This window comes from Coregonus lavaretus (genome assembly GCF_964263955.1).
Source record: "Coregonus lavaretus genome assembly, chromosome: 30".
Taxonomy (NCBI): domain Eukaryota; kingdom Metazoa; phylum Chordata; class Actinopteri; order Salmoniformes; family Salmonidae; genus Coregonus; species Coregonus lavaretus.
This window is the reverse complement of record NC_140017.1, coordinates 36,268,999-36,283,876: the sequence shown is the minus strand read 5'-3', so window position 1 is coordinate 36,283,876 and position 14,878 is coordinate 36,268,999. Positions and strand designations below refer to the sequence as shown.

The 14,878-nt window shown below is 45.2% G+C and overlaps 2 protein-coding genes across 4 annotated transcripts in view; both read right to left on the bottom strand.

Annotated features, from left to right (window-relative positions):
* The window catches only part of dhx34 (DEAH (Asp-Glu-Ala-His) box polypeptide 34), a 45,429-nt gene extending 41,580 nt beyond the window's left edge, over nucleotides 1–3,849 (bottom strand). Inside the window, exons 1-2 of the mRNA XM_084148294.1 lie at nucleotides 2,779–3,849; nucleotides 2,409–2,525 (exon numbers count right to left, since the gene is read on the bottom strand). Coding sequence (XP_084004420.1) covers nucleotides 2,409–2,525; nucleotides 2,779–3,477 — 816 coding nt within the window. The 5' untranslated portion in view covers nucleotides 3,478–3,849. The remainder of the gene's footprint in view (nucleotides 1–2,408; nucleotides 2,526–2,778) is intronic.
* Nucleotides 3,850–13,401: 9,552 nt separating this feature from the next.
* Nucleotides 13,402–14,878, bottom strand: part of st14a (ST14 transmembrane serine protease matriptase a) — a 48,292-nt gene continuing 46,815 nt past the window's right edge. Inside the window, exons 18-19 of one of the 3 annotated variants that reach the window (XR_014610281.1) lie at nucleotides 14,168–14,671; nucleotides 13,402–13,814 (exon numbers count right to left, since the gene is read on the bottom strand). Coding sequence is in view for 1 of the 3 variants with exons in the window: in XM_084147786.1 (XP_084003912.1) it covers nucleotides 14,513–14,671 (159 nt within the window). In the remaining 2 variants the exon portion in view is untranslated. Of the gene's footprint in view, nucleotides 14,672–14,878 lie in introns of all 3 variants that reach the window. The other 2 variants (XR_014610280.1, XM_084147786.1) reach the window with 2 other exon arrangements.

Sequence of the window (14,878 nt, the reverse complement as noted above, 5' to 3'; positions counted from 1 at the left end):
ATAGTGCACTACTTTAGACCAGAGAATGGCACCCTATTCCCTATATAGTGCACTACTTTAGACCAGAGAATGGCACCCTATTCCCTATATAGTGCACTACTTTAGACCAGAGAATAGCACCCTATTCCCTATATAGTGCACTACTTTAGACCAGAGAATGGCACCATATTCCCTATATAGTGCACTACTTTTGACCAGAGCCGCTATGGCAGGGTTCTTCAATTCCGGTCCTGGAGGGCCGAAACACCTCTGTTTTTCATCCTCTCCTTCTAATCAGGGGCTAATTCAGACCTGGGACACCAGGTGAGTGCAATTAACTACCAGGTAGAAATAAAAAACAGAAGTGTTTCGGCCCTCCAGGACCAGAATTGAAGAACCCTGCGCTATGGGCACAATTGGGACAAATCTGTCATCAAGGCAAAGGGTGGCTATTTTAAGAATCTCACATATAAAATATATTTTGATTTGTTTTAACACTTTTTTGGTTACTACATGACTCCATATGTGTTATTTCATAGTTTTGATGTCTTCACTATTATTCTACAATGTAAACATTTTTTACAAATAAAGAAAAACCATTGAATGAGTAGGTGTGTCCAAACTTTTGACTGGTACTGTACACACGACTGAAATGCTGTTTCAGCCAATCAGCATCCAGGACCCAAACGACCTGGTTTATAATATGTTATATTACCTGGTACTGCTTCGGGGCTAGTTGGTTTTAGTAACACACTGGGTGGACAAAAAAATTAAGAACACCTGCTCTTTCCATGACATAGACTGACCAGGTGAATCCAGGTGAAGGCTATGATCCCTTATTGATGTCACTTGTTAAATCCACTTCAAATCAGTGTAATGTTAATGTTTTGTACACTCAGTGTAAATCAATTATATTTACCTGCTATATATTATATTATATATTACAATACCTGGTATATATTATATTATATATTACAATACCTGGTATATATTATATTTACCTGATATATATTATATATTACAATACCTGGTATATATTATATTTACCTGATATATATTATATTATATATTACAATACCTGGTATATATTATATTACCTGGTATATATTATATATTACAATACCTGGTATATATTATATTACCTGGTATATATTATATGTTATACAGTATTACCTGGTATATATTATATTACCTGGTATATATTATATGTTATACAGTATTACCTGGTATATATTATATTATACAGTATTACCTGGTATATATTATATTACCTGGTATATATTATATTATATGTTATACTGAATTACCTGGTATATATTATATTACCTGGTATATATTATATGTTATACAGTATTACCTGGTATATATTATATTTACCTGCTATATATTATATTATATATTACAATCCCTGGTATATATTATATTATATTTACCTGCTATATATTATATTTCCTGGTATATATTATATTACCTTGCATATACAGTGCATTTGGAAATAGTTTTTCCACATTTTGTTACGTTACAGCCTTATTTTAACATTTATTTAAAAAAATAAAAAAAATCAGCAATCTATACACAATACCCCATAATGACAAAGCAAAAACAGGTTTTTAGAATTGTTTGCAAATTTATAAAAAAAATTGCTTCACCTTAGGGATGGTGCCAGGCTTCCTCCAGATGTGACGCTTGGCATTCAGGTCAAAGAGTTCAATCTTGGTTTCATCAGAGCAGACAATCTTGTTTCTCATGGTCTGAGAGTCTTTAGGGGCCTTTTGGCAAACTCCAAGTGGGATTTCATGTGCCTTTTACTGAGGAGTGTTTTTGCTCTGACATGCATTGTCAATTGTGGGACCTTTGTTTTCACTTTGTCATTATGGGGTATTGTGTGTAGATTAATGAGGGATTTTTAAATTTACATTTTAGAATAAGGCTGTAACGTAACAAAATGTGTAAAGAATCAAGGGATCTGAATACTTTCCGAAGGCGCTGTATATTATATTTCCTGGTATTTATTATATATTATATTACATGCTATATATTACATTATATATTATATTACCTGGTATATATTATATTTATCTGGCATATATTATATTACCTAGTATATATTATATTACACAACTTAACTTTTAAGAAGGCACACCTGTTAATTGAAATGCAGTCCAGGTGACTACCTCATGAAGCTGGTTGAGAGAATGCCAAGAGTGTGCAAAGCTAAGTGCAGTGGCTACTTTGAAGAATCTCAAATATAAAATAGATTTAGATTTGTTTAACACTTTTTTTGGTTACTACATGATTCCATATGTGTTATTTCATAGTTTTGATGTCTTCACTATTATTCTACAATGTAGAAAATAGTAAAAATAAAGAAAAACCCTTGAATTAGTAGGTGTGTCCAAACTTTTGACTGGTACTATATATTCTATTACCTGGTACTGCTCCAGGGCCGGGTCAGCCTGGATCTGTCTCAGTAGTAACCCCTCTGTCAGGAACAACAGCTTGGTGGACGGGGTACGGGTCCCCTCGAAACGGATCTGGTACCCAACCTGCAGATAAAACACAGCTGTGTGTCAGTTTGGGTTCATCTGCTTGTAGGTCTGCTAAATGTCTGGGTGTTGGTTTTTGGACTTTGTGTAAAGTGTACAAGATTGTGACAAAATCATCTATTTCAGAGAAATAGAACACGTATTATTGTTTGAAAATAATGACATTTGTTTGATATCCCTGTCCAAGCGTGATTCCCCAAAAACTATTTTTCAAGACTGTAAATAAACAAGTTCTAGCTGCACTGCCACCTACCTTGGAGCCGTACTGGTTGAGACTCTCGAAGCTGACCCTCTTGGCGAGGGAGATACAGGCGATCCGTCGAGGCTGAGTGCAGGCTATGTGACTGAACCCAGAGGAGAGGAGGTACTGGGGGACCTGGGTGGACTTCCCACAGCCTGTATCCCCCGCCACCACTACTACCGGGTTGGCCCGCACCAACTCCACGATCCGGTCCCGGTACTGGAAGATAGGAAGGGCTTTCTGCTCCGTCCTCAGCTTGACCAGCTTCCCAAAGCTCTGCCTTTGGCTGAAGTCCAGGAAGTGCAGCAACGCCAGGCGACAGTCAGCGACCACCTGACTCCCTGGGCCGGAGGAGCTCTGTCTGTGGCTGTGTCTCTGATCAGACCTCCCCGTCTCCAGCCTCTCCTCTGCGTCTTTGGTACAAACGGACACGTTGATCCGATAGCGGGCGTCATATTCCTTAGGCAGACCCAGATCTACAGTCTTCTTCCTGTCTCTGCCCTCCTCCATGTCTTCCTTCGTGCTGCCCCCTGACATGTCCTTCCTGGTTTTGAACCTCTGGAAGCGGTCGAAGAAGCCCCAGAACTCTTTGTGTTCCGTGGTTCCGTTCTGGATGTAGTCATGCTGGCGGAAGAAAATCTGATCCATCTGAGCTCGGCACTGAGGGCTGTCCCAGTCCCAGCTACGGCTGTCCCTCCTCCTCTCCGACATCTCTAACGTTACAACTTTATATAACACACACTCGCGATTCTGACGTCAAGTCAACCAGATGATTAGTAAGTCAATAAGGCTAGCTAGACACACTCAATAGTCAAGGGTCTCCAACATAGAAGTCTGACTTAGTTAGCTACTAGTAGAGCAGTTCGCTACTAGCTAGCAACTCCTCTGCATTCAAGATAAATAATGTGTAAGCTAGCTATAGCTACAGGTTATCTTGATTTCATTTCTTTAATAATCCAAATACGCATAATCAATCCAGTATTCTGTCTGGGTTATGCTTTCCTGTTTCATTAGATCAATATTCAAGATAGCGCCAACAGGAAAATACATACAAACGATTGACAAAGTTTGCAGCGGAACAATAATAACGACGGTCCGTCCAAACTATTGTCCGATGAAAACTGCTGCCATCGGGTATATAGTTCCGCATGGTGAAGTTGATTTATTTCACATTGACAAATCAAATACTTTATTGGATAAAAAAAAAAAAAGAAATCTCAAACCATGTTTAGTTCTTAGGTTATGTTGCTTGTGAACACTGGCACCCCAATGGTGGAACAAGCTCCCTCACGACGCCAGGACAGCGGAGTCACTCACCACCTTCCGGAGACATTTGAAACCCCACCTCTTTAAGGAATACCTGGGATAGGATAAAGCAATCCTTCTACCCCCCCCCCCACACACACAGCGGAGTCGCTCACCACCTTCCGGAGACATTTGAAACCCCACCTCTTTAAGGAATACCTGGGATAGGATAAAGTAATCCTTCTACCCCCCCCACCCCCCACCCCACAGCGGAGTCACTCACCACCTTCCGGAGACATTTGAAACCCCACCTCTTTAAGGAATACCTGGGATAGGATAAAGTAATCCTTCTACCCCCCCCCCCCCCCCCCACACACACACAGCGGAGTCACTCACCACCTTCCGGAGACATTTGAAACCCCACCTCTTTAAGGAATACCTGGGATAGGATAAAGTAATCCTTCTACCCCCCCCCCCCCCCTCCCTCCCCCACACACAGCGGAGTCGCTCACCACCTTCCGGAGACATTTGAAACCCCACCTCTTTAAGGAATACCTGGGATAGGATAAAGTAATCCTTCTACCCCCCCTCCCCCACACACAGCGGAGTCGCTCACCACCTTCCGGAGACATTTGAAACCCCACCTCTTTAAGGAATACCTGGGATAGGATAAAGCAATCCTTCTACCCCCCCCCCACACACACAGCGGAGTCGCTCACCACCTTCCGGAGACATTTGAAACCCCACCTCTTTAAGGAATACCTGGGATAGGATAAAGTAATCCTTCTACCCCCCCCCCCCACCCCACAGCGGAGTCACTCACCACCTTCCGGAGACATTTGAAACCCCACCTCTTTAAGGAATACCTGGGATAGGATAAAGTAATCCTTCTACCCCCCCCCCCCCCCCCCCCCACACACAGCGGAGTCACTCACCACCTTCCGGAGACATTTGAAACCCCACCTCTTTAAGGAATACCTGGGATAGGATAAAGTAATCCTTCTACCCCCCCCCCCCCCTCCCCCACACACAGCGGAGTCGCTCACCACCTTCCGGAGACATTTGAAACCCCACCTCTTTAAGGAATACCTGGGATAGGATAAAGTAATCCTTCTACCCCCCCCCCCCCCCCAAAAAAATAAATAAAAAAAAAATAAATAAAAATTGTAAAGTGGTTATCCCACTGGCTATAGGGTGAATGCATCAAATTGTGAGTCGCTCTGGACTAGAGCGTCTGCTAAATGACGTAAATGTGCCCTTGAGCAAGGCACTTAACCCTAATTGCTCCTGTAAGTCGCTCTGGATAAGAGCGTCTGCTAAATGACTAAAATGTAAAATGTAAAATGTATGTAAATGTAACAGCAAACACATGCAATATTCAGATAATTTAACCGGTTGCAATTATTCATTTTAGAAACATCTTGAACTTCATTCTTTATAGTTTAAGTATCACTCTGCACATTTACATTTTAGTCATTTTAGCAGACGCTCTTATCCAGAGCGACTTACAGTTAAGTGAGTGCATACATTTTTCATACTGCCCCCCCGTGGGAATCGAACCCACAACCCTGGCGTTGCAAGCGCCATGCTCTACCAACTGAGCTACAGGAGGCCCACTGATCAAGAAAGGGCTGGCTCACAAAAGCTCTACTGTTCTCTACTGTATTTGCATCAGAAACACTCCAGTCTCCACCTCCGCTGAGGCTTATCAGAGTGTCAGAGGACAGAAGGCTGTAGAGCAGGGAGGGAGATTTGCATTGTTGCTGGAGTGATGGAGAGAACAGGTGGCAGTGTGGAGAACGCTGGAGCTGACAGCAGCCTGGTCGTCTGGTCTCTACTGATCTTCTGTCTTCTGTCTGGTCCTGCCACAGGTACTATGGGGGTGATTACTGTGTGATTAGCTCAGATGCACATTAGAGGTCAATTCAAATTAAAAACTCAAATTTTCCAACACTAGCAGCTGCCTAATCATGATTAACTGGGGAGAAGTCCTCACAATAACCTAAAATACAGTCATCTGTTAACAACATGATTGATGTTTACAGATATTCTCTTCTCCCAGGTGACCAACATGCCCACTGCTCTGAGTTCCTCTGTCTCAGTCCTCCCTCTCCTCTGGTGAGGCTCCTCAGCTTCTCCTCTGAGCAGGGTCCCTGTGGTTCCCCCTTAGACCTCTCTCCTCCACCAGGCCTCCCAGGACTGGCCCCTGGTCCTGTGGCCTGGAGCCCCCTGTGCCCCACGGTAGTGATCGTCCCGGGCAGGAGGCCAGCCAGGCTGCAGCCCAGCTGGGCGAGGGTGATGGCGGGGGAGCTGTTGGAGGCGGGGCTGGTTAATGTCCTGGTAGCTGATTGGCTGCTGCCCCCAGAGCAGGAGATCACCGAAGGAGCCAGGCAGGTGGGAGAGAGGCTGGCACAGGCCATACAGACACTACAGGTGGGGACACAGGCCATACAGACACTACAGGTGGGGACACAGGCCATACAGACACTACAGGTGGGGACACAGGCCATACAGACATTACAGGTGGGGACACAGGCCATACAGACATTACAGGTGGGGGCACAGGCCATACAGACACTACAGGTGGGGACACAGGCCATACAGACATTACAGGTGGGGGCACAGGCCACACAGACATTACAGGTGGGGGCACAGGCCATACAGACATTACAGGTGGGGGCACAGGCCACACAGACATTACAGGTGGGGGCACAGGCCACACAGACATTACAGGTGGGGGCACAGGCCATACAGACATTACAGGTGGGGACACAGGCCACACAGACACTACAGGTGGGGACACAGGCCATACAGACATTACAGGTGGGGACACAGGCCACACAGACACTACAGGTGGGGACACAGGCCATACAGACACTACAGGTGGGGACATGTTCCACACTGGGTAGAAGGTGGCCAATGATTTTTTTGTCCAGTAATATGCTTTAACTGGGTCAGGGAAACTGGCCCAAATTGAACAAGACTAACTCTGTTATAGTGTAGTAGACATGTTGAGGTGTTGATGTTTATTCCCCAGGAGGACCAGGATGTTGAGGTGTTGGTGTTTATTCCCCAGGAGGACCAGGATGTTGAGGTGTTGGTGTTTATTCCCCAGGAGGACCAGGATGTTGAGGTGTTGGTGTTTATTCCCCAGGAGGACCAGGATGTTGAGGTGTTGGTGTTTATTCCCCAGGAGGACCAGGATGTTGAGGTGTTGGTGTTTATTCCCCAGGAGGACCAGGATGTTGAGGTGTTGGTGTTTATTCCCCAGGAGGACCAGGATGTTGAGGTGTTGGTGTTTATTCCCCAGGAGGACCAGGATGTTGAGGTGTTGGTGTTTATTCCCCAGGAGGACCAGGATGTTGAGGTGTTGGTGTTTATTCCCCAGGAGGACCAGGATGTTGAGGTGTTGGTGTTTATTCCCCAGGAGGACCAGGATGTTGAGGTGTTGGTGTTTATTCCCCAGGAGGACCAGGATGTTGAGGTGTTGGTGTTTATTCCCCAGGAGGACCAGGATGTTGAGGTGTTGGTGTTTATTCCCCAGGAGGACCAGGATGTTGAGGTGTTGGTGTTTATTCCCCAGGAGGACCAGGATGTTGAGGTGTTGGTGTTTATTCCCCAGGAGGACCAGGATGTTGAGGTGTTGGTGTTTATTCCCCAGGAGGACCAGGATGTTGAGGTGTTGGTGTTTATTCCCCAGGAGGACCAGGATGTTGAGGTGTTGGTGTTTATTCCCCAGGAGGACCAGGATGTTGAGGTGTTGGTGTTTATTCCCCAGGAGGACCAGGATGTTGAGGTGTTGGTGTTTATTCCCCAGGAGGACCAGGATGTTGAGGTGTTGGTGTTTATTCCCCAGGAGGACCAGGATGTTGAGGTGTTGGTGTTTATTCCCCAGGAGGACCAGGATGTTGAGGTGTTGGTGTTTATTCCCCAGGAGGACCAGGATGTTGAGGTGTTGATGTTTATTCCCCAGGAGGACCAGGATGTTGAGGTGTTGGTGTTTATTCCCCAGGAGGACCAGGATGTTGAGGTGTTGGTGTTTATTCCCCAGGAGGACCAGGATGTTGAGGTGTTGGTGTTTATTCCCCAGGAGGACCAGGATGTTGAGGTGTTGGTGTTTATTCCCCAGGAGGACCAGGATGTTGAGGTGTTGATGTTTATTCCCCAGGAGGACCAGGATGTTGAGGTGTTGGTGTTTATTCCCCAGGAGGACCAGGATGTTGAGGTGTTGGTGTTTATTCCCCAGGAGGACCAGGATGTTGAGGTGTTGGTGTTTATTCCCCAGGAGGACCAGGATGTTGAGGTGTTGGTGTTTATTCCCCAGGAGGACCAGGATGTTGAGGTGTTGGTGTTTATTCCCCAGGAGGACCAGGATGTTGAGGTGTTGATGTTTATTCCCCAGGAGGACCAGGATGTTGAGGTGTTGATGTTTATTCCCCAGGAGGACCAGGATGTTGAGGTGTTGGTGTTTATTCCCCAGGAGGACCAGGATGTTGAGGTGTTGATGTTTATTCCCCAGGAGGACCAGGATGTTGAGGTGTTGGTGTTTATTCCCCAGGAGGACCAGGATGTTGAGGTGTTGATGTTTATTCCCCAGGAGGACCAGGATGTTGAGGTGTTGGTGTTTATTCCCCAGGAGGACCAGGATGTTGAGGTGTTGGTGTTTATTCCCCAGGAGGACCAGGATGTTGAGGTGTTGGTGTTTATTCCCCAGGAGGACCAGGATGTTGAGGTGTTGATGTTTATTCCCCAGGAGGACCAGGGCTCTTCTCCAGAGCTGTTCCACCTGGTAGGGTTTGGTGTTGGGGCCCATGTAGCCGGTGTGGCTGGGGCCTGTTTGGAGGGAGCCATTGGCAGGATCACAGGTACTGAGACAGAACATGATACAGGGTTACATCTGGTAACAGTCCAATCTGAGTTTCAGAGGAACTGACAGGTCAAATAGTGTTTTGTTCTTTCTTTTGTGTGTGTTCTGATCCAACTCAGGCCTGGATCCCTTCTCACCACTGTTTTCTGAGGCAGACAGAAGCCTGTCCCTGGATCCCACTGATGCCCAGTACGTGGATGTGATTCACACCAACTTCAACCGTGAGGAACTTTAAACACACCTAATAAGCCATGTAGTTACACCTAATAGTATAGTACACCATTTAGATATTTTTAACCAATCAGTGAGTTCATTACCTGGTGTATTTTCAGCCAATGAGCCGGTAGCTCCCCTGGGGGTTTCCAGACCGTTGGGTCATGTTGATTTCTACATCGGCAGAGGACATCAACTCCCAGGTTGTCCTCAGGCTCTCATGAAAAGTGTGTGCCAGGTTTTTTATCATCTAAAATATTATGACAAACATCATGCCTGGGGCCCATGTGACCTCCCTTAGCTATCTACTATAACAAGGAGGTTGGGATGACTTATACAGTTGAAGTCGGAAGTTTACATTCACTTAGGTTGGAGTCATTAAAACTCGTTTTTCAACCACTCCACAAATGTCTTGTTAACAAACTATAGTTTTGGCAAGTCAGTTAGGACATCTACTTTGTGCATGACACAAGTAATTTTTCCAACAATTGTTTACAGACAGATTATTTCACTTATAATTCACTGTATCACAATTCCAGTGGGTCAGAAGTTTACATACACTAAGTTGACTGTGCCTTTAAACAGCTTGGAAAAGTCCAGAAGATGATGTCATGGCTTTAGAAGCTTCTGATAGGCTAATTGACATCATTTGAGTCAATTGGAGGCGTACTTGTGGATGTATTTCAAGGCCTACCTTCAAACTCAGTGCCTCTTTGCTTGACATCATGGGAAAATCAAAAGAAATCAGCCAAGACCTCAGAAAAAAAATTGTAGATCTCCACAAGTCTGGTTCATCCTTGGGAGCAATTTCCAAACACCTGAAGGTATCACGTTCATCTGTACAAATAATAGTACGCAAGTATAAACACCATGGGACCACGCAGCCGTCATACCGTTCAGGAAGGAGACGCGTTCTGTCTCCTAGAGATGAACGTACTTTGGTGCGAAAAGTGCAAATCAATCCCAGAACAACAGCAAAGGACCTTTTGAAGATGCTGGAGGAAACAGGTACAAAAGTATCTATATCCACAGTAAAACGTGTCCTATATTGACATAACCTGAAATGCTGCTCAGCAAGGAAGAAGCCACTGCTCCAAAACCGCCATAAAAAAGCCAGATTACGGTTTGCAACTGTACATGGGGACAAAGATTGTACTTTTTGGAGAAATGTCCTCTGGTCTGATGAAACAAAAATAGAACTGTTTGGCCATAATGACCATCGTTATGTTTGGAGGAAAAAGGGGGACGCTTGCGAACCGAAGAAAACCATCCCAATCGTGAAGCACGGGGGTGGCATCATCATGCTGTGGGGGTGCTTTGCTGCAGGAGGGACTGGTGCACTTCACAAAATAGATGGCATCATGAGGAAGGAAAATTATGTGGATATATTGAAGCAACATCTCAAGACATCAGTCAGGAAGTTTAAAGCTTGGTCGCAAATGGGTCTTCCAAATGGACAATGACCCCAAGCATACTTCCAAAGTTGTGGCAAAATGGCTTAAGGACAACAAAGTCAAGGTATTGGAGTGGCCATCACAAAGACCTGACCTCAATCCTATAGAAAATGTGTGGGCGAACTGAAAAGGCGTGTGAGAGCAAGGAGGCCTACAAACCTGACTCAGTTACACCAGCTCTGTCAGGAGGAATGGGCCAAAATTCACCCAACTTATTGTGGGAAGCTTGTGGAAGGCTACCCGAAACGTTTGACCCAAGTTAAACAATTTAAAGGCAATGGTACCAAATACTAATTGAGTGTATGTAAACTTCTGACCCACTGGGAATGTGATGAAATAAATAAAAGCTGAAATAAATCACTCTCTACTATTATTCTGACATTTCACATTCTTAAAATAAAGTTGTGATCCTAACTGACCTAAGACAGGGAAGTTTTACTAGGAATAAATGTCAGAAATTGTGAAAAACTGAGTTTAAATATATTTGGCTAAGGTGTACGTAAACTTCCGACTTCAACTGTATATTTGAGGCAGCTCTACAGGGTCATCACTAGCTGGCACAGCCACAAAGTCATAAAATCGGATTTTTAACCCTAACCACACTGCTAACATTATGCCTAACCTTAACCTTAAATTAAGATCAAAAAGCAAATGTTTTGTTTTTCATGAATTTGTAAGATATATAGCAATTTTGGACTTTGCAGCTGGCACATCTAGTGGAAATGGCTCAGTTCTGCATCCAGGACAAGATTCAGCTGAATGAAGGTCAACCTGAATAAAGATCAACCTGAATAAAGGTCAACCTGAATAAAGGTCAACCTGAATAAAGGTCAACCTGCGTGTTGGTGTGTGTGCGTTACAGGGGAGGATTACTTGCTGTGCAGTCACCACCGGGCCTACAGGTTGTTCACCAGCTCCATCCGATCCTCCTGCCCTCTCACAGCCTTCCCCTGTCAGGGAGTGGAGGACTTCCAGAGAGCTCTCTGTACCCGCTGTCACCACCCTGGCCTCAACACCTGCCCCCGGCTGGGTAAAATACACACTGCCCTGCCTCAACACCTGCCCCCAGCTGGGTAAAATACACACTGCCCTGCCTCAACACCTGCCCCCAGCTGGGTAAGATACACACTGCCCTGCCTCAACACCTGCCCCCAGCTGGGTAAGATACACACTGCCCTGCCTCAACACCTGCCCCCAGCTGGGTAAAATACACACTGCCCTGCCTCAACACCTGCCCCCAGCTGGGTAAAATACACACTGCCCTGCCTCAACACCTGCCCCCGGCTGGGTAAAATACACACTGCCCTGCCTCAACACCTGCCCCCGGCTGGGTAAAATACACACTGCCCTGCCTCAACACCTGCCCCCAGCTGGGTAAAATACACACTGCCCTGCCTCAACACCTGCCCCCGGCTGGGTAAAATACACACTGCCCTGCCTCAACACCTGCCCCCGGCTGGGTAAAATACACACTGCCCTGCCTCAACACCTGCCCCCAGCTGGGTAAAATACACACTGCCCTGCCTCAACACCTGCCCCCAGCTGGGTAAAATACACACTGCCCTGCCTCAACACCTGCCCCCAGCTGGGTAAAATACAAGATAATGTAGACTGTATAGCTCTCCGACACATTTTCTCTCTGAACAAAGAGGAGTCTTTCACACATGCAGAAACTGGAGTTGATGATGGGCAATATCAATGAGGGATGTTTCATCATCAAGATACCGTCAGCTATTGGTTATTCTCTCCTATAGGCTACGACATCAGCTGGCTGCCTCCGGATCGACCAATCACCTTCCAGCCCCTGACCGCTGTCCTGGACATCACAGCAACGGACCCTTTCTGTGGTCAGGAACTCAGGACACACACACACACTGACAGTGTCACACAGTTACAGTCGCTTCAACAACTGCGAGAACAGTTTGGTTAACCTGTTTTATGTCCCATCTAGTGACGCCGTTCCTGTTGGAGGTGCACCTGGAGGGGAACGTCTCATTAGGAGCCCAGCTATTCATTCAGCTGAAGGGACACGTCAGGAAAACACCCGTCATGTTGGTGTCCGGGTGAGAGACTGTCATCTGGTTCTTCAGTTGTTAATGGGTGCGTCTCAAAACGGGACCCTATACGGTGCACTATATACTCCCCATAGGGCCCTAATGTTGTGCACTATATAGGGAACAGGGTGCCATTTGGGATGTAGCCAATGTCTTTATCTGATGAATCTTCTTGCCAACTCTTAACGTGCCGTTGACAATTGTGTCTAGTCCTTCCCTGGTGCAGTTTGAGCCCCATCAGATGTACCAGTTCATGGTTTCCATAGACCACCCTGTTACGGCGTTCAGAACCATGTCACTTCACTTCTACTCTCAACGTCTCCTGTACTTGGCCTGGAGGAAGAGAAGCATTCGGATCAGTCATCTGGTACTAGCACAACTACCCAGACACCAGGGGTAAATAGCATCACTACATCCACACAACACTGAAGAGTTTCTGGATTCATTTTGTATTTAACTCTCCTTCAAATCTGAATTCATTCGACTAAAATTGAAATTGCTAAAAGAACACTGAAAAAACCTACGACCCCAGTTGTCTGTGTGACGTCTGGTAGCACAAGACTAAAAACAAGCCTGTGTTTGTGCATTAATTCCCACAGGCTAGTATCTTACAGCACCTGCAGGTTTACAGCAGTAGAGAACCAGAGAGTGGAAGTGTATCTGCAGAAGGAGGAGTGAAGATGGAGTGAAGGAGGAGTGAAGGAGGAGTGAAGGAGGAGTGAAGGTGGACGGGGCTCTAGTGTCAACTGGTGTGTTTTCAGGGACGTCAAATGCTGTGCTGGGTAATCAGAATATAACATCTACTGAGAAAAGCCATGAAAGACTAATTGTTCATATTTATTTTCAAACACTTACATGTATAAAACAATTACAGTAAGTGGTTGATTTGATAAAAGCTTAATAATGTTTTATTTCTAACCTAAATTGGATCATTTCTATGTCCTCAAAGTTGTTGTGAAATCAATCCATGTATATGCTAAACTAAAGACATGGTTTTTATAAACTCTAATGGAGCTTTATTCTGTAATAAAAGTGTTTACGTCAGATCAAAATGAAATAAAATCCCTGATGAGAAATACAAAAGTATCACACTTTAAAAAAGGCACATTAGTCATCATCATGTCACATCAGGACGGCCTGGTATTTCAACAAACGATTGTGTCAAATACCAAATCATAGGAGGTGGGGGTCACTGTCTGGATCCCAAATAGCACCCTATTCCCTACATAGTGGAATACCTTTAAACAGAGCCCTATTGGACCCTGGTCAAAAGTAGTGTACTTCATAGGGAATAGGGTGCTATTTGGGATGCACACCCATGAGTACAAGGACAACAAGTAAAAGAGAGACTGAATTCACATTTAAGCCACTGTTCTAAAATATGTAAGAGAAAATAAACTATGGGCAAATTATTGAAATACAATGACAAAACAAGCAACAGGACATTGTCTCCTTATATGTAACAGTGTTCTATAGTTCTTTCCTAAAATGTCCTAAATCGTACTTAAGCAAATGTGCATCCAATCCAAACGACCGATTGCAAAACAAATATATATAAAAAGACGCACACAATTAATTAGACATTATTTACAATTCTTAAAACACTTTCCCCAAACCACCTATCCCACCTCATTAAAAATACACATTTAGACATTCAGACACCCGTCATTAAAATACACATTTAGACATTAAGGCGATGCCTTTCAACAGAGAAAACCAACCAATGGTCCACAGTCCATCGATATGAAAGGGAGTGCATTTTGAGGCCTGAGATCAAAACTTCTAAAATAGTTCATCACTCTTAGAGAATGGAAGTGGGTAGCGGGTGAGTCTTGGTGAACCGGTAATCTGTACAGTACTGGTGTGTTCGTCGTCGGACGTCCTCATCGTTCCTAATGGTTTCCCGTTTCCTGTTACACGCCGGTCTTCTCCTTGATCCAGCCCCTGAACTTGGTGACAGTGGTATAGATTCCAGGCTTGTCCCTACGGGCACAGCCGTCGCCCCAACTCACCACTCCAGCCAGGAACATATGACTACCACCAGGACTGGACAGAGGACCGCCAGAATCCCCCTGAGACACAGAGAGAGAGAGACAGAGGGAGAGAGACAGAGGGAGAGAGACAGAGGGAGAGAGACAGAGGGAGAGAGAGAGAGAGAGAGAGAGAGAGAGAGAGAGAGAGAGAGAGAGAGAGAGAGAGACAGAGAGAGACAGAGAGACAGAGAGACAGAGGGAGAGACAGAGAGAGACAGTGTTAGTGTATGGCTATATCTCATCCTA